Source organism: Lontra canadensis, unplaced genomic scaffold, assembly GCF_010015895.1.
Source record: "Lontra canadensis isolate GAN:19392208 unplaced genomic scaffold, GSC_riverotter_1.0 scaffold158, whole genome shotgun sequence".
In the NCBI taxonomy this organism is placed as follows: Eukaryota; Metazoa; Chordata; class Mammalia; order Carnivora; family Mustelidae; genus Lontra; species Lontra canadensis.
This window is the reverse complement of record NW_022631152.1, coordinates 51,268-71,758: the sequence shown is the minus strand read 5'-3', so window position 1 is coordinate 71,758 and position 20,491 is coordinate 51,268. Positions and strand designations below refer to the sequence as shown.

The window sequence follows — 20,491 nt, the reverse complement described above, 5'->3', positions numbered from 1 at the left end:
AAAAGACAAATTAGGAATCTTGCAGAATTTCGTACAACAAACTATGAGGTCCTGCCAAAACAGGAGGGGACAATGAGTGAGAGAAGAGGGACGGGTTAAGAAATACTGAAGAGTTGTTGTATAGCGTATTGTCACAGGAGTCCTAGGAGAGGGTTTTAAGAAAAAAATTCAGCACCATTCATTTTTGTAAATTATGTAAGTAAGATTATGTAAGTAAGATAATAATGTAATAGTAACAGACATTTGCGCTTACTATATGCCATCAATACTGCTATATGCTTTATTCATAGTAATGTATGAAATGCTCACAACTGTGTAGGTATTATTACCACTGTTTCACAAATAAGTAGAGTGATGAACACAGTGCTTGAAAATTTGCCTCAGGATTCAGACCCAAGTATCTGATGCTAGAGTCTCGGTCTTATTTACTAAAGAGGTGTCCAGTGGTGAAATTAATAAGAGTTTTAGTCAAATAGTGAAAGTAGAAACCAATTTATAGAGAATTAAGTAGTGCATAGTATATGATGAAAGGAATACAAAAGTTACACACTGTTTTTCAAAGAAATTCAGTTAGAAGAGGAAGCAGGGTTGATTGTGGCATAAGAATGGAATCATTTGAGCATGTTTATGTGCTTTGAGAAACTAGTGGGGGGGAATATAAGAGGTGCTAAAAGATTTAATTAATGAAGCAAGCCTGTAGGAAAAAAGTGATCATTGTTATATAGGAGAGGAGCACTGCTTTCTTTGGTAGGGAAATTAAAATGGTTTCAGATTGGATAAATTTGTAGTGTAAAGGTGAGGACTTTAATACTTTATAAATTTCTACTGGGAGATAAAAAGCAAAATATTCTGAGAAGGGGCTAAAGTGGGCCTGAGTTTTGAGAATTGGTGGACCTACTGTGAGGAAAAGGAAGAGGGATTTAAGCAGGAACACAGGTAAAACTGTACAGCCCACTTAGGCCTCTGCATCTCTAGTTTCTTTCTAGTTCAGTATATATAGATTAATCGTCCTACATGACCACTTTTTTTTTTTTTTTTAAGATTTTTATTTCTTCGAGAGAAACAGCATGAGGGAGGGTGGGGGTGGCGATGGGAGGGGCGGGGGAGAAGGAGAAGCCTTGAGCAGGGAGCCCAACAGGAGGCTCCATCCCAGGATGCTGAGATCATGACCTGAGCCACCCAGGCGCCCCTTCCTACCTGACCACTTTATCAGATTATTCCACTTTTAGGAAAATTTAATTGGCCTTATTTTGGTGTATAATTTCGTGTCTTGACTGAATAAATCAACTCTGAGGCTTACTTGCCCAGAATGGCTGTTTGTTTTATAAATTTATTTAGCGTGCTACCAGAATTTCCCGAATTTTGCAAAATTCTCATTATATACTCACTTGAATGACTGGGTAGGTATTGCTTAGCCTGACATTGAAAATGCCATACCATCTTCCCTCAGCTTGTTCCTCTAGGTGCCTAATTCTTTTACCAATTCACTCGTGTCAGTCATGATGCTTATTTGCTATCCTCTTTTCTTAGTATTTTAAGTTGCTATTTTTTTTATTATTTTTTTTAAAAGATTTTATTTATTTATTTGACAGAAATCACAAGTAGGCAGAGAGGCAGGCAGAGATGGGGGTGGGGTGGGGCAGGTTCCCTGCTGAGCAGAGAACCCGATGCTGGGCTTCATTCCAGGACCCTGAGATCATGACCTGAGCTAAAGGCAGAGCCTTTAACCCACTGAGCCACCCAGGTGCCCCGTTAAGTTGATATTTTTAATAATCTGTTTCATTGTTAATATTCTTTTAAACAAGAGTAACACGTACTTATTGTATGTTCCTTAGGTTTTCAGAGTCTAAATAAGAAGTGACTTTTCAGAGGTGATACACAAGATAGATTTCTTTCTTTTTTTTTTTTTTTCCTAAGATTTTATTTATTTATTTGACAGAGAGGGAGAGAGAGATCACAAGCAGGCAGAGAGGCAGGCAGAGAAAGAGGGGGAAGCAGGCTCCCTGCCGAGCAGAAAGCCCGATGTGGGGCTCGATCCCAGGACCCTGAGATCATGACCTGGGCCGAAGGCAGAGGCTTAACCACTGAGCCACCCAGGTGCCCCAGATTTCTTTTTTTTTATGTGCTATGTATTGTTTTACAAAATAATAGGTACCTGTTGGTTGAGGTTTTGTTTTTTGACTGAGCAAACCTATACAGTTTTCATGTTAAATTAGTAAAATAAGGATTTTGAAATTTTGTGTAGAAAAGTAATTTGATTCACCTAACTAATACAAGATATCATTAAAAACAACCTCAAATATCATTTTTATACACTTACTGTGCACAATAACTATACTTAACACATATAGAGATGACAAAACCTTGATCTCTTTAGAATTTACAGTTTAAAAAAATTAATGCAAAAATGTGTTCCTCCCTCTTAAAAGTTAATCTGGGTCAAGCATCTTTTGAAGCCATGGCATCAATTATAAATCGGCTCCACAAAAACTTGGAAGGAAATCATGACCAGCATGGCAGGAACAGCCTTCTGGCCTCATACATCTATTATGTTTTTCGCCTGCCAAATACTTACCCTAATTCACCATCACCAGGTATTTTATTCCTTTTACTTGGAAATTTTCTTGCGTAGACTGTATGTTCATGGCAGACTGAAATAATGTCATAGTCCCAGTGGGATGCATTCATTCAACAGCAAGTGTTTATTAAGTGCCTGCTGAGTAACATGGCCTATGCTAGGTCCTGGAATTACAAGGATAATTAGATTACATCTTCAGGCATCATTATTTATATAGATTCCTTTAATTTGAATTAGAGCTTGGTTGAATTAATTCTTGGAAACCTTGGAAATAAGTTCTTTGTCTCTGGAAGCATTTTATCATTCCTTGTTTTGGTGAGATAAATAGAATGTTATATTTGTCATTTGGAATATTGACATTAAAGATGAAATAGGGTGGCTTAGTTCCCTGATAAGTTTGTGAAACCTACAATAATGTAAAAGGATATTCTCTAGAAAAGTCCTGACCTCTTCATGGTCAGTGAAATAATATATCCTTTGTGAATATCAGCGCCCAAAGTGGTTACTTGGTTTTATATGACATTGGTGGTAGTGTGGTGGTGGGGTCAACTGAGGGATGTCTCAGTTTCAATAACTCTTTAGTTGTTAATGATTATGTTGTGCGTACCTTTCAATCTGCTCACACATTTGTATGAATCATCATTCATCACTAATGATAATGGTAAGTGCCCTTCTCCAGCTGTTGGCAACATTAATAATGATGATAACTACATATGACATTGATTATGAAAACTAGACATAATAGTAATCTGGCTCTAAGTTTTAGCTCATTTTATTTCTTAATTGCAAAAAGAGAAGTAATTGACTCATATTCTGGGTTATTTCTTCTCTCAATTTTTTAAAATTATAATACTTGAGGCTCTGAAGTTATATTGTGGATATCTACAATATTCCTCCATTTTACCCTTTCATTCAGTACACTATTAGAATTCCACAGATTTTACAAAACATCTTTTTTACATGCTGACCTGAAAGACTGTGTAAATTAGTTACTTGACAGAAGTGTGTCATTTGCAAATATGAAGGATTTCTTTAAGAAAATGGAGATAAATTATGGATACAGTTGCTGGGTATTTTTATATTCATAGAATATGTTGAATGATGGTTGAATATAGTTGATTTTAAACAGAGGAATTCTTGCTTTTATAACTCGGGCTCTTAGAATTATGTGGAGTAGACATACATAAGTATATCATAAGGATGCCATTTTGGTATAGTTCAAATTGTCATTGATGAAGAAGCAGAAACAAAACACAGTCTCATTCAAGAGATGTTTACAGTAAATTGGCTGTCTTCCAGTGACCGTGCATCAAGGACAGAGTAGGAGGGGTGGGAAAAAGGAAGAGCCATCAGCCGGAGCATTTTGAGTCCTAGATACACTCATATCTGAAGAGAAAGTAATGTGTATGTGTGTGTTTTCTATCTTGTTTTTTATTGTACATTTAATATATAATCAGAAACATCGACAAGTTAATCACGTTATCATTGCCAAGTGGTTTTGTCAGCTGCTGTAATATGGGATATCTTGGTGTAGCTGTCATTGTTTTGAGTTTTTTTTAATTTATAGTATTTTTCATTTAGAAATAATTCATGATTTGTGTGGAATTTTGCAAAGTGGCAGAGATTTTTCCAGGTCCTTTCCTGACGATTTTTCTTTGTTTAATTATGTGCTATTTTATATACAACTCTAGGTCCTGGGGGTTTGGGAGGATCAGTGCATTATGCCACAATGGCTAGATCTGCTGTGAGACCTGCAAGCCTTAATTTAAATCGTTCTCGGAGCCTTAGTAATAGTAATCCAGATATATCTGGGACTCCCACGTCACCAGATGATGAAGTACGGTCAATCATCGGCAGTAAGGTAAACTGAAGATCATGTCTATACATTTGGTTTTTGGTTTATGGAAAGTGAGAGATGCCCAATTTTAATTTATTAATTTTAAAATGTTTTTGAGTTAGTAACAGGTAAGACATTGTACCTTTCAATGAGTCTGCACTAAGTGCCTCATGTTTCTATTAAATAAGCTTGCTGTTACAAACTGGTTTGTGCCGTCTGCTCAAGAAAATCTGCCAAATTAAGAAATTTGTCCAGGATGACCAGTCCATATAGCACTTTTGTCTGTATGGTACTCCATCCTGTGAAAAATGACTAATTTCCTGTAGAACTCAAGAGACCTGACTGCTGTGTAGAAGGGACATCACATCATTGATTTAAAATATGACCCTCCATCCTTTCTCTGAAAAATATCAAGACCATTGATTAGCCTTGATTGGTAATAGAGCTGCCTTTCAGTGGAAAACTCTATATAAAGATGCCCCAGAGCTTGAAAAATATGATTTATTTAATGATGGTTAATGATTATTCCAGGTAACAAGTGAGAGGCTAGCTAGTGTAAGATCTCGCTGTATTTTATTTACAGCATCTTTATTTATTTATTTTTTTTTTTAAAAGATTTTATTTATTTATTTGACAGAGAGAGATCACAAGTAGACAGGCAGGCAGAGAGAGAGAGAGAGAGAGAGAGGGAAGCAGGCTCCCTGCCGAGCAGAGAGCCCGATACGGGACTCGATCCCAGGACCCTGAGATCATGACCTGAGCCGAAGGCAGCGGCTTAACCCACTGAGCCACCCAGGCGCCCTTACAGCATCTTTATTAATGCCCCCTAAAAAATTAAGGAATAGTTGTTACCTTTTTATAGGTAATATACAAGAATAACTCCAAATTTAAACAAGCTGGAAAAAAACAGTAAGACTTAGGCCAGTAAATCTTTTTATATACAATGTATATAAGACCATTTCAGATGTATTTTTTGCTGTTGGAAAGGAGGAAGATACTGTTGCTGCAGAATCACAGCCAACTTTTCTTTGGCACTTTTAGTCTGTTGACTAAGATCTAAGGAAGAATTAATAAATATGTTCTAGCCTCTTGTGTTTCACCCTTAGCCTGAACTGTAATAGATCTTTCTTTTTTTTTGCAAATGATCTTGGTTTGTTACATGAAATACTTGAACATTGATCAAAAATGTCAGAACTTCTCATATCTGTTCATATAGCTATAAAAATTTTACATTCAGAAGCTTCTAATGAACTTAAGCATTGCTCTTTTAAATTAACAAGTAATTTGTAAAGTAATTGCCACAGATCAAAAATATATTTTGTAGTCTTATATTTCAAGTAACAAACATGGATTTTAGTAACTTACAGATCCATACAGACCTTATTCTAGTTAAATGACTTTCACTTTTTGTGAACTCCCTGAGAGTGATATGCAAATGCCTGTACATGGGCTTGTGCCAAGTAACCTGAGTAACACAGCAACTGTCAAAGGGAAGGCTCCTGCGCCCTTCCCCCCCCATATATTTCCATTTTTAGGAAAAGAACTCAAGTTGTTTTTTTTTTTTAATCCTTGTATTCATTCTTGAATGTATCTCATTATAATAGAGCTAGTACTTAGCATTATTTGTATACTGTAAATATAATTCTTCTGTAGAATGAATCTGATTTGTGAATAAGAAATTTTCCTGTTAAAAGCTACGGATATGGAAATTGGGGAGGGTATGTGCTACGGTGAGTGCTGTGAAGTGTGTAAACCTGGCGATTCACAGACTGTACCCCTGGGGCTAATAATACATTATATGTTTATTAAAAAATTTAAAAATTAAAAAAAAAGAGCTACAGAGATGAAAAAGACACCATTGTCCTCAAGGTTCTACTTTTAAAATGCCTCTTAACTTCTGTAAGATTTACATTATGTCTCATCTAGCATAATTCTAGAGTTTTCCTTTATATGGTGTATTGGACAGATGATAACATCAAACTTTAGAACAAAGGTTTATGTATATTTGAATGATTATTTGCCTTTTTTCATGTAGTTCATAGAATGAGACATGATGACATTAACTTCTGATATGTAGTATCTATATAATTACATAAACTTCTGAGAAAGCTATCATAAGATGAGAATTTGTCTCATGACACCATAGCCCCTTCCTAGTCAAGTTTTGTTTAAATGGATTTCGTGTTTCCTCTTGGAAAATTTTTGATAGTTACTTTATTTTGGAATATCATTTAGTCATAATCACTAATAGTGTGTATAATTTTATCTCATTGTTAAAATCATAAGGAATCTGAAGTTTATAGCTTCTGTTCATTCTGACTTCATTGGCCTGGAAATTCAAGAAACTGTGTGTGTGTGTGTGTGTGTGTGTGTGTGTGTGAGAGAGAGAGAGAGAGAGAGAGAGAGCGAGCAAGACAGAAAGAGAAAGCACGCATGTGTGAGCGAGCACCAGTAGGGGGAGGGTCAGAGGGAAAGGGAGAAGCAGACTCCCTGCTGAGCAGGAAGCCAGATGCAGGTCTCCATCCCAGGACCCTGGGATCATGACCTGTGCTGAAGGCAGACACTTAATGACTTAGCCACCCAGGTGCCCCAAAACTTTTTTTTTTTTTTTTAATGATTTTGTCTTTCCTCCGCTTCAGCTGTGGTCATACCCTAGATGTTGTCATTACTAATAACGTTAAACCTCATAATCTCAGTTTCATGAAGCGTGTTCTCTATTAACTCCAGTTTTTCTCTCTAGTACCTCAACTCCCAGCACTTTTCTGCAACGTCCCATCACTTGATCTAATGACCTTTTACTGTGTCTCAATCCTTTAATGTTCTTTCTTCCAATTTAGCTAGCTTAAACTCCATGACCAATCATTATTTTTTTTTATGGTTTGTGTATTTATTTTAGAGAGCGAGAGAGTGCAGATACAAGTGAGGGGAGGGGTGGAGGAAGAGGGGAGAGAGGCAGAGATGCAGACTCCCTGCTGAGCACAGAGCCTGACTCAGGACTCTGTCCCAGGCTCGTCCCAGGCTCATGAGATCATGACCTGAGCCAAAATCAAAAGCCAGACGCCCAACTGGCTGAGCCACCCAGGTGCCGCTCTATGACCAGTCATTATAGTTAACCCTATTATAATCAAACCTTATTATATTATATTGCCTTATCCATCTCCCATTTCATTTTACTTGCTTAGCCAAATCTCAAACCATAGTTGAACCCAGTCATCCATCTGTGCCATGTTGGCACCTGTGCCAATGAACATGATTTGAGAAGTATCATGATGATTGGTCTCATTTGAAATGAAAAGCCATGGACTTCAAGAGAGCTCTCAATGCTTTTAGGCAATTAGGCTATATTTTTTATTCCAGTTACTTTCTCATTCTCCCAGAAAAAGATTTCATGCCTTCTTCCTTTACCTGCCCACCAGTCTTCCTCACTTTATCTCCTACTTCGTTGAGAAAATAGAAGCCATCAAAAGAATAATTTTACATACTTTTATCACCATATCTACCTACCTACTACCATCTATGACTACCCACTAGTTAATATAATACTCTGCTACAGCTGAACTGTTTCCATTAATCCATTTGTAGACAAGCTCCTATATTCTGTGATCTACTCAGGATCCTCCAGCAATTATTTCATTTCTCTGCTGCATCATTATTGCTTTCTATCTACTAAGACGTCCCATCCACATACAAGCATGCTATTATTTATCCCATTTTTATTTATCCCCAAATTTCCCCTCTGGTATTTCAGCTGCTGTCTTCCTCACTGTTTCTCTGCTACCTTTTATAATAGAATTCTTCAAAAGAGTTTTCCTATACTAGATATCTCCAGTTTTTACTCCCATTCTCTGTACCCTACTTTCATCAGAGATCGCTCCCATCTTCCATCCAACCTGCCCTTGTTAATGTCACTAATGCTCCACGTGGCTAAATCTAATGGTTAATTCTTAACACTCAGTTCACTTGACCTTACAACAGATTTAGACACAGTTAAAGTCTTTCCTTGGTTTATTCTGTTTACTTGCCTTCCAGGGCACTGCACCCTCTTGGTTTTTCTTTTACTGTTCTGGTAATACCTATTCAGTCTCCATGGATTCTTCTTTTCCTGATCTTTTAATCTGGAAGTGCCCCAGGCCTCTGTCTTTATTTCTATCATCTTTTCTTCTCTCTGCACTCAATTGCTTGATGTTACCAAGTCCCATGATTTTATTTATTTATTTTTAAAAAGATTTTATTTCTTTGACAGAGATCACAAGTAGGTGGAGAGGCAGCCTGGGCGTGGGAAGCAGGCTCCCTGCTGAGCAGAGAGCCCAAAATGGGACTCCATCCCAGGACCCTGGGATCATGACCTGAGCCGAAGGCAGAGGCTTTAAACCACTAAGCCCCCCAGGCACCCCAAGTCCCATGATTTTGAATACCACTATATGCTAATGACTCCCAAAATTGTATTTCTGAAACAAATCTCTCTCGGAAATTGCAAACTCAATCCCGTGGCCTTTCCTAAATCCTTTTGTTCAGATTTGGATAGATGTTAAAGATCAAAACACTGCTTATTACCTATGTTACTACCATTTGGTCTGAACTACCATCCTCTCTTCCTCAGTTTGTGTAATAAACTGGAGGATGATTTCACTACTTCCAACCTACACTCTTCACAGCATAGCAAGCAGAATGCTGCATCAAAGGCTTAAGTTGCAAAAGACAAAACTTAAGTCAGATTATGTCATGCCAGGGGCACCTGGCTGGCTTACTCCATAGAGCATGCAACTCTTGATCTTGGAGTTGTGAGTTGAAGCCCCACATTGGATGGAAAGATTACTTAAAAAAAATAAATAACTTTAGATTATATCATTCCTCTGAGCAAGATAATCGTGTGACTGACTCCTTCTCCTCCTTTAAGCCTTTATTCAGAGGACTACCTTCTCAATGAGGTCTACTCTGACCACCTTACTTAAATGTATAACCTGGTTTGCTTTCTCTTTAGTCTTATCGTGGGGGCTTCTGATCCCCTCATTCTGTTTCTCTATCTTATAACATTTACTGCCTTTTAATGTAGCATATAATTTAGTTATTAATTACTTTTTGGTGTTTGTTTACCTTACCTTTATCACAGTATGAGCTCCATGAGGACAAGCGTAGTTGCTGAATGATAAATCCTAAGCACCCATGGTGGCCAGCGTATTGAAGCTGCTCAATAGATATTCAGTGAATGAATGTTAGTGAGGATGGCGAGAATAAACTACTCCATTAAGAGTTATGTTTTGTTTGCCTTCTTGCTGTCAGGGTTAATTATGTGTTTAATGATCGGAAGACATTTGGTCTTATATTTTGTTCTTTAATATAAAATGCAGAGCTCCTAAAATTCAAGAATACTTAACATCAGTAGGATTTTATTACTCTGATGACTGTAAAATCAGATTTGCAAGATTTTCTTCATAATTATTCTTGCCAAAACTGACCTCTTTGCCCTAGTAATGTTCTTTTAACGTTCAATTATGTAAATATATGATTACGACAAGTTTGAATTTTATTGTGTTTAAACAAATGCCAGTGCAATTTTACGTGAATATATAGTTTCTTTGTAATACATTATCTCCTATTTTTAAATTTAACCTTGAGAGCTTACTGTATGATAGGCACTGTGCTGAGGACTAGTGGATGCAAAGCCAAAACTTTGAATTCTAACAGCAGTGTTGATGTCAAATCAAATACAATATGAGCCTTGCTCAAGGAAGGAGCCTATCTATATTTAATGTTATATTTAATGTTAGAGATGTGACAGAAACAAAAGCTCTTTCATGCACACGTGCACACACTTGGTTAATCTGTTCTGTTCATTGGAGATCAGTAAACATAGTTCTAACATTAGTAAATATAAGTGATGAATTTGCTTAACTAAGTTAAGATATAATTCTTAGCTTTATAACACTTAAATTACGGCAATTATTTGCTTTACAAAATAATGGGCCATAGGTTTTCTTTAAATAGTTAACTTCGACTTGATGTAATTATAACCGCTTAGTCTCAGTATTGTGGATATAATATACAATGACACAAAGAGATTTGTTTATTCTCACATTACTGATTAACATGTGCCTTAATTTTAAAGGAAATTAAGGAGTTGAAAGTGTATTTAAGAGTACAGGGAAATTATTGGTATTGTGGAAATTTATGGTAGAAGAGCAAGTTATAATGTTGCAAAAATCAGATGCTTATGTATTATTTTTGTAACATGAGTAGTGGTTGTAAAAATTGCAAATGGCACAAAGAACTTTATATGGTGGAGACATAATTTGGGAGACTGGTGAAAACTTTTGTTTTAACATATCTGAAAAACATTGTTTGCAGATTTGCTTTTGTTTGAAATAATATGGGGTTCTGAGAAGGTAGGTATTTTATTTTAAATAAATCTGATTACATAATTTTACTAGTATTTGAATATTCTCTTATTTACTTTTCTAGAAAGCATTTTAAAAAACATGTGTGGGAGTTTTGTTAGAACTATTTTTTTTTTTTGGAAAGATTTTATCTATTTGTGAAAGAGAGTGCAGGCGCACGAGAGCGAGCACAAGTCAGGAGAGGGGCTCAGGGAGACACAGACTCCCCACTGAGCGGGGAGCCCCATGTGGGACTCGATCCCAGGACCATGGAATCATGACCTGAGCTGAAGGCAGACGCCTAACCAACTGAGCCACCCAGGCACCCAGAACTCTTTTTTTGAGTGTTTACTATATTTGAAGCATTGTACTTCTTAATTTACTTGCGTTTTTAAATTTGATCTTTGCAGTATGAGGAAGACTATCATTATCCTATTTTATGCTAAGGAACTGAAAAAGAGATTTAGGTAATTTACCCTAGGTTTTACAACTAATAAGCAGTAGAACCTGGATTTGAATTTCAACACTCATCTTACACATTCAATATGAAAAATGAGTTGAAATGGATACTTACTATAACATTCAAGTACTCTGTATTTTTTGAAAAATAGGGGGAAAAAGGAAGAGGAAATACTCTCCCTAAAAACCCACGCTCTTGAGAGGTAGCAGTTTGTCTTGCCTCCTCCTCCCTAATCCTCATTCCCTCCCATAGTATTGATACACAGGCTTCACTCTCAGAGATTCTTAAATTGTTTATAGAGTTAATGCCCTGCATATTTATTGTTGTTGACCTTCCCAGATGATACACATGTGTCTACACAGTTGATTATTGTTGTTACTACTCTTGTTTTTCCTTTACCTATCCTTTAGTGCTTTCTGGGGTTGGGGCCATCTTTGTCACCCTGTCTTGGGTTGTCTTCATTATTCTTATTCCAACAGTCTTCTGAAAATCCCTTATAACTGGCTCCAGTTCTAATAGCAGATTCCCAGGCCACAGCCCAGGTTGCTGAATCAGGACTTCTGGGGATGGGGCCCAGAATCTGAATGTTATAAAACTTCCCAGGTGACTCTAACGATCAGTCATGTTTAAGAAATTAAAGCCCCGGTTCTCTTCACCTGGGATAATAACTTCTTTCAGGGAGGAACAGATGTAATTCACTTCTGATCGTACACATTGGTAGCATATTAAATTAACATCAGTGATAGTGATGATGAAGATGGAATTCCTATAGACCAGCCCCATTGTAATGCTTTTGTTTATGATATTTATATAAAATAGTAGCCTATTATGTTTAATTACAACAAGCACAGTAAAACAGCACAACCCCAAATCCACCCTCATTTTTAGGCAGGAGCAAGTATTAGTCATTCCTTTTTTCTTTCTTAATTCTTTAGTTTTCTTAATTTCTCTTGTTGGTCTGTTAAAAGAAAGCAAAAGAGGAAGCAAGGTCAAATGGAATTATGGAATATCAATACACAGAAGTTTCAATTGATGACAAAATGCAAATAAAGTCTTTCAGACAAGAATGAAATTATTTTCTTCAATTCGGTTTTTTTTTTTTTTTCCCCCTTTTAAATCCTATTTAGATTCAGGGGAAATTATGTTGCTAACTCGTGCCATCTTTATGGAGGGTTTGGGAGGATGGTCCTGTGGGAACTTTAGTTGGTACTCCAACTAAAGAGAAATTGTCTTTAAATGCTGTACTTATTATTCTTCGTGATTTAAAAACAAATTATGTAATAAGGAATTATGGTGAACTAATACTTCTAGATGCCTAGAAATTTTGGTTGCTTTAACAGTACTAATTAAAAACATGTTTGCATTGGAAAGTCTGGATTTCTTTAAGAATAATTTATAGCATGCCACATGTAATATTTCTTTCCTTTCCAACTGCTTTCTATTATATGCTTAGGGTTTAGATCGCTCCAATTCCTGGGTTAACACTGGTGGTCCAAAAGCTGCCCCATGGGGATCCAACCCCAGTCCAAGTGCAGAATCAACACAGGTGGTGTTTATATTAGAGGTTTCTTTATTGGCTGCTGATGTTTCTTTTTAGAACATGACTTTTTAGTACATACTATGATTTCAGTGGCTTGCTTTTTAATCATTAAAAAGTGTGTATTTTTGTTTACTTAGCACATTTTCCAACTACTATGCATGAATACCACCAGTTGCACCAGTAATGCTGTCCTTTCCTACTTCCTGTCTCTCCCTCCCCCTTCCTCCCTGTATACTCTGTCAGTATTTCAATGTCTGCTGCTTATGCAAGTGATGGCTTTGATAACAGTTTCTACTGTAGGGGTAGCACATTTAGTAAGAATTTAAAAAAAATTTTGTATGGAAAAAACCTGGCAGTTTTCCATTTGCTTTTGGTTTAAAATGTAGCTATATCCTTTTCATTTAGCATTTACTGTCTTGCCCCCCCCTTTTTTTTTCATAATTACTGATTAGAAATACTGGGACTAAGCTGAAATTAAGTGTGAACAGTATATGATCCCCATGCTGTAAGGTTTAATACCAGAAGCAAAAATCCATTTTAATTTATATTGTGTTGCAAAGTATGAAATTTGTGTATAACTTAGTTGAACTAGGTTTTGCTTACTTAAGTCTAGTTGCTTCATAGCTAATACTGCATGACACCTCAAAATATACTTCTCATCTGTGTATTGGCTTTGGAGGGAAAAGCTCTTGTTCTTGAAGAATTTGATTCCATGTTTAGTATCATAAATGTTTTATATTTGAAATATATGGCAGATCTGAATAGTAGTTTTTGATAGTAGTGAAAAGTGAAAGAAACCATTCTAACCTTTTGATTTCCTTGATTGAATATAAAACTCTTGATTTCTTCTTTTTGGTCTGAAACCAGTGAGAAGTATGTTTTTACTTTTTACATTTTCTTACTGGATGTGTGCATGTGTATAGATCACACAGATAAAAGTTTCATTCTTTGCAGCACTCTGAATTTATATAATCATTAAAATAATTCATCTTACTAAAAATACATAGAAGCCATTTTGATACTTCTAAGGCACTGTCATTAAAGTAGCTTAAAATGGTAAAAATGAGATGAGCAATAATAAAACAGTTCTTGAAACCAAAGTAAGATTATTTAAAAAATTGTATGTAATCCTTGAGCTGTAGCGCCCTCCACAGCAGACTTTAATGTTATCTCATCATTCATTCACCTCCACTCCATAGGCTATGGATCGAAGTTGTAACCGTATGTCTTCGCACACAGAGACGTCAAGTTTCTTACAAACATTAACGGGACGCTTACCAACTAAAAAGGTAGATTCATATGAAGACAATCCATATAGGGGGAAAATTCCAGCAGTTAAATAGATGTAAGATTTCTTTATGTAGCCAGTATGTTACAATAATTGCATTTAAATTATTTGTTTAAAAATACATTTGAGAAAGCATTGCTTGTCTGATGCCTTTTTGGGCACACCACTCCAGTGTATGCTCTTTTCTTAGAGAAATGTTTATCTCTTTGGGATTGACTGTTTGAAATCAAGTTTGATGATCAGATTTTAGTACCAAAAAATGTATCAGTTCTGAATTCTGTTTCTGTAACTGCTCTGTTTTGTGTTTTAAATCTCCAGGGAAAGGAAGATGAGTTAGAAAAATTATCACTCTTAGTAAGATATGTTGATTTGCTTCCCTTATGCACAGTTTTGTTAGTCCTTTCTCATATCGATATACCCTACTTTGCAAATGCTTTGTATGCATATCCATTATAAGGCAGGAAATTTCCGCTATGTTTATAAAAAAGACTTCAGATACCTGAAAACTTGAAAATTAATGGCTTACATCAAAGTTTCAATTTCTAAAGGTATTTCCTAAATTGTACCAGCAAAGTTCATGAATGTATTTGCATATGTTGGAATATGTATTTAAGGCACAAACAAGATCGTATTTGTAACTGTGAGTTTTGGTCTAGTTTCTGTTTGCAGGTACAATTTAGGAGGCTGTTTCCCACCTGCCCTTTTAAAATTACATTTTACTGCAAGATAACATGTAATTTTTTCAGCTGTTCAACATGCCACTGTCTTCCATGTATAAACAGCCGTTTCGTTAATGGGTGTCCTCACTGCATCATTGAATGGTTCACATGCCTTATTTTGCTTATTCTCATTATATCTTCATTTGTAATTGCATTATGGTTTGGTTTGTGTTATCAGCAGATATGACTTTGATAATAACTTTGGATTTACTTCTGGATAGCTTTTTCATGAGGAGCTGGCTTTGCAGTGGGTTGTTTGCAGTGGCAGCGTGCGGGAATCAGCTTTGCAACAAGCCTGGTTCTTTTTTGAGTTAATGGTGAGCAAGCCCAACACATTTTTAATACTGTTTTCCTTAGTTGGCAACTTTGTGTTAGCTCATTATTTTATCCAAAAAAGCCTTTTCAGTTGTCCTTCATAGGGTTTGACATGTGCCTCCAATACAAAATTAACATTTGTTACATCTCTGCATAAACACTGTGGACACTGAGCATAATTCAGGTGGAATTAGAAGGCTTTGCTTAACTATTTTTTTAGAGATGGTTGCAGAACCAGCTCTCTTTTTAAAGAAAAACATGGTACCTTATTTCTTGGTCTGGACGTGGCTAGCACATAATGTATTTTAGATTTCATCCCAAACAGATAAAAAGGGCTTTAAAGATTCTCACTGCTTTCATGGTTCGAAAGCTCAATAACAACACTTTCGGCTCAGTTTAATAAATGATATTAAAAACAAATGGTTTAATATCCTAATATTTATATACATATAAACTCATATATACACGAGAGCAATAAAGATTTGCCAAGTATGTACGATGTGTAGCACTGTCCCTGTGGGCTAGGGGTTTTCAATGCACAGAGAGGCAAAACTGTGATTCAAACTCAGGCATTCTGGCACTAGGGACTTTTCCTCTTCAACCTCTAGAAAGCTGAAGTCATTGAAACTTTTTCTTCCAAAAGAGGAATGTGTAAAAATATAATGGAAAACAAAACAATAATAACAAAAAGGAAGGCAGGAAGAAAAGAAACAAAAGGAGCTTCCAGAGTATGTCATAGGGTCATTCTCAGGATTGAGTGTTACCTATATTGGGGATAAGAAGACAGTTTTTCTAGAGATTTACTAATCTACAGAAGAAAATAAGACAGGGACCCTATGTAAGTGATAGGATTCTCATTTTCCCCCCCTCTAGAGAATAAACACCAAGTTTGTAATTCTTGTGCTTTTAATATAAGATCAAATTGTAATTTTGATTTTTTGATAGTCTTACGTGTATGTTCAGATTTCTTTTTTTTTTTTTTAAAGATTTTATTTATTTATTTGACAGACAGAGATCACAAGTAGGCAGAGAGGCAGGCAGAGAGAGCCAGAGGAGGAAGCAGGCTCCCCGCTGAGCAGGGAACCCCAATGCGGGGCTCAATCCCAAGACCCTGAGACCATGACCTGAGCCGAAAGAAAAGGCTTTAACCCACTGAGCCACCCAGGCGCCCCAAGATTTCTTTAGAATAGTTAAAAAGCTACAGTCTAAAACGTAACTCTGCTGTACTAATTGTTGAAACTTGGTTTTGCTTTCCCTGAATTCTTTATTATTATTACCACATTGTTGTAATAGTCAATATCCAGAAGTATTTTTTAATTAGAGAGCGTGAATGAGTGCGCACATGAGCATGTGGGGGGAGGGGCATAGGAAGAGAATCTCCAGCAGACTCTGCACTGAGCACAAAGCCTAGTGCAGGGCTTGATCTCCAGACCTTTGAGATCATGATCTAAACTGAAACCAAGAGTTAGATGCTCAGCAGGCTAAACCACCCAGGTGCCCACAGAAGCATTTTGTACACGTAAATCACTTTGTTAATTTTTGCCCAATGGTTTACTATTCATATTGAGTCATCAGTGTTTACTGTACACTCGCCATACGTCACTATATAATAGATGCTGAAGAGACCACAGTGAAGTCAATGTGTCTAGTGTCTCAAAGCTTACTGTTCGGCATATATGGAATGTCAAAATGTTGCATCTTAGAAAAGATTTCATTTAAAACGAATTTGAAAGGTGAACTATTTTTCTGTTCATATCTATAATTCTTTTCATACTGGTAGCCAGAATAATTTTATGAAGGTGATGCAGTGATTGAGTTGTACCGTGTTTAATATTTCTTGGGAACATAAGCTACTGCAGGGAGATTCTCAAAGTATTTGAGGGGCTAGAAGTATTTCAGCCATCTGTTAATCACATAGTGTAGTGAAAAAATAGCCCGGATATGATTAACTGTTAATTGCATTCATAAAAAATTAAACTAATGCCTTATTCATTTTTTCAGGTGAAGAGCATGGTGCATCATTTATATTTTAATGATAAACTTGATGCACCAAGGAAAAGTCGTTTTCCAGAACGTTTCATGGATGACATTGCTGCTCTTGTCAGCACAATTGCTAGTGATATAGTTTCACGATTTCAGAAGGTAATGATAACTTGTTAAAAAATTAAATTTCTATCGAACTCACATTAAGCTGTCATACTCTTACTTGTTTTTTTTGCTTTTTATTCTGTTTTCCAGGACACAGAAATGGTTGAGAGACTCAACACAAGCCTTGCATTCTTTCTCAATGATCTGTTGTCTGTTATGGATAGAGGATTTGTCTTTAGCCTTATTAAGACCTGCTATAAACAGGTAATGCATAATTAGTAATAGTTAACAAATAATTTAAATGCTGTGTTTGCTGTTTTTAGAGTTGCAGCTTAGATATCTTCCAAAACACATTCATATACTGATGTTTTTAAAAAGCAGCATTTTTCTTTTTAAAAAGGATTTATTTGAGAGAGAGCATGAACAGAAGGGGTAGAGGGAGAGTCTCTGAGAGAGAATCTCTGGGGCACCTGGGTGGCTTATTCAGTTAAGCATCTGACTCTTGATTTCAGCCTAGGTCATGATCTCAGGGTCCTGGGATTGAGCCCCGCCCCATGTCAGGCTCCCTGCTCAGCTGGGAGTCTGCTTGTCTCCCTCCTCTCCCTGTGACCCTCCCCCTCTTCTCTCTCCCTCTCGTTCTCTCTTAAATAAATAAATCTTTAAAAAATAAAAGCAGGGTATTTTTATTAGTAAGACAAAAATAAATTTCATTTGTTTTATGAGGACACAGGCCTATGGCAAGCTGATATCTGTACAGCTGACTTTTCCTTGGTTTTACTGGCCTAGCAGGGACCTTTGATTCCCATTCTGCAGCAGATCAGCAAGTCACTAGACTGAATGTTAAATAGCCCTGGGGGTGCCTAGCTGGCTCAGTCCAAAGAGCATGTGACTCTTGATCTTGGGTTTGTGAGTTTGAGCCCCCCCATTGGGTATAGAGATTACTAAAATAAATAAATAAATAAAATAAACTTTAAAAAAATAGAAAAAAATAATGTAAAGCAACCCCCATGATGCCATGTAAGAGTACCAGTTACACTAAATGGATAGCCAAATGAACTTGCTTGTGTATTTATTGGTTGATTTTTAAAGCAACTGCATTTTGCTGTGTAGTCCTCCTAATGTAGACTTAGACATTGTAGAGTTCAGAATCATGGATGGATGTTTATCCAAATATCCAGTCAATCACTTTGTTGCTTTTATTATTTTTTTAATTTATCTTTTCCATTATGTTGCTTTTACTAAAAAAGCATCCTGGAACTTTTCTACAAACAGCTGACTTTAAAATTTTTATCAACTGATGAATATACCTTTTGGAAAACATTAGTCATTGGTCCTCTTAGGCCATCATTCTAGAATTACCTTTTAAAGGAAATTTAAAAATACACAGCTCTTGGGTCCCAGAATTATTGAGGAGTTTGAATCCTAGGGGTGGGGGAGGGGCTTGTGGGACACCGTGCTTGTGCAGCGTTTCCCAGCTGGTCCACAGGCTCATTTCTGAGAATTACTGGTTTAGAATGCTGTTTGGCAGTCTAATATTTAGAATTTTGAAGATCTGTTCTATCAGCTACTTTTGTTGTATGTTCTACAGATTGACCGATTTACTTTAGAGAGTGTGCATATGATTGAGGGGAGGGGCATAAGGAGGGGGGAGAAAGACTCCCAAGCTGACTCTGTGATGAGTACAAGTCCAACATGGCCTTTGATCCCATAAGTCCGAGATCATGACCTGAGCTGAAAGCAGCAGTTGGATGCTCCACCAACTGATCCATTCAGGCGCCCCTGTATGTTCTTTTTAATAGAGAAGTTAAAACTACATGTGGTCACTGACCCACTTGCAGATACTTGCAGTAGTATGTAGTATTTTTACTCTCCCCGCAAAATTTCATGTTCTGTTGCTCCTCAAATCTTGTCGTTGTTCTTCAAGCATTGACTTTCTGTGGTTGCCAAACATCGAGCTAGACCCCAGGGATGCCAAAACTTTCAAGTCAGTGTGTATATGTCTCCTCAGAGTAGCTTACCGTGTAGCTGGGTGAGTAGACAAATAGCTAATCATAAATACAGGTTAACACAGGGCGCTAATTATCCAAAGAATGGATCATTTTCTTGTTGTTGTTTTTTTTTAAAGATTTTATTTATTTATTTGACAGAGACACAGTGAGAGAGGGAACACAAGCAGGGGGAGTGGGAGAGGGAGAAGCAGGCTTCCTGCCAGGTAGGGAGCCTAATGTGGGGTTTCCATCCCAGGACCCTGGGATCATGACCTGAGCCGAAGGCAGACACTTAACGACTGAGTCACTCAGGGCACCCCCCAATGGATCATTTCTTTTATGAAATTATTTTGGTGGTATACTTTTCCTTCATAAAGTGTATCTTTGAGAAGTGGAAATATTAATGCTCTATTATAAATACAGAGAATATGACTTTTAGCCTAGTCAATGGATTTGTAAATCTTTTTTTTTTAAGATTTTATTTATTTATTTGACAGACAGAGATCACAACTAGGCAGAGAGGCAGGCAGAGAGAGAGAGAGAGGAGGAAGCAGGCTCCCGGCTGAGCAGAGAGCCCGATGCGGGACTCGATCCCAGGACTCTGGGATCATGACCTGAGCCGAAGGCAGAGGCTTTAACCCTCTGAGCCACCCAGGCGCCCCTGGATTTGTAAATCTTAAGTAGATCTTCTAGTTCCCCATTTTTTTATTCTAGTAGTAACTCTGGAAAAAGCAGATACTGTTGTTTAAACCACAAAACCCAAAACTGCCCACTAAATACTTCGTCTGTCCTTCTGGTGTTGGCTTAGAGAAATGATGAATTCAATTGGAATTCTCTTATTTATGTAATGCTTACAAGGTATCTTCAAAGCTTTATTCATTACCAAATCCAAGTGTGCTGGTGTCTTTGAGACTGGATTTTCTACGAATTGTCTGCAGCCATGAGCACTACGTTACACTGAACCTGCCCTGCAGCCTGCTTACTCCCCCTGCATCACCGTCACCATCTGTTTCTTCAGCAACATCTCAGGTATGCGGTGTCTGAAAAAGTTTTTTATAAAGCCCATGTTTGTATGAAAGCTTTCTGAATACTGGAAAAAATGGTAGGAAACACTGTTGAATAATAGCTATGTGATAGGCTCCATGCTAAAGGCTTTGTAAGTATTAATTATTTGCTCCTTAGAGTAATTCTGGGGGGTAAGTTCTATTATTTTCATTTTGTATATGAAACACAGAAAAGTCATGAGCTTGCCCAAGATTACACAGTAATAAGTGGCAGAGCTAGACTTTAAATCAAGCCACGTG

General features: G+C 36.9%; 1 protein-coding gene across 12 annotated transcripts in view; it reads left to right on the top strand.

The window, feature by feature from the left end:
• Positions 1-20,491, top strand: part of DOCK7 (dedicator of cytokinesis 7) — a 205,118-nt gene that overhangs the window by 133,366 nt on the left and 51,261 nt on the right. For 4 of the 12 annotated variants that reach the window (XM_032844877.1, XM_032844880.1, XM_032844879.1 and 1 more), the window contains exons 21-29: positions 2,430-2,594; positions 4,270-4,439; positions 12,703-12,795; positions 13,989-14,078; positions 14,396-14,431; positions 15,018-15,113; positions 17,113-17,253; positions 17,350-17,463; positions 20,046-20,216. In XM_032844877.1, the coding sequence (XP_032700768.1) occupies positions 2,430-2,594; positions 4,270-4,439; positions 12,703-12,795; positions 13,989-14,078; positions 14,396-14,431; positions 15,018-15,113; positions 17,113-17,253; positions 17,350-17,463; positions 20,046-20,216 (1,076 nt within the window). The remainder of the gene's footprint in view (positions 1-2,429; positions 2,595-4,269; positions 4,440-12,702; positions 12,796-13,988; positions 14,079-14,395; positions 14,432-15,017; positions 15,114-17,112; positions 17,254-17,349; positions 17,464-20,045; positions 20,217-20,491) is intronic. The other 8 variants (XM_032844886.1, XM_032844888.1, XM_032844887.1 and 5 more) reach the window with 3 other exon arrangements.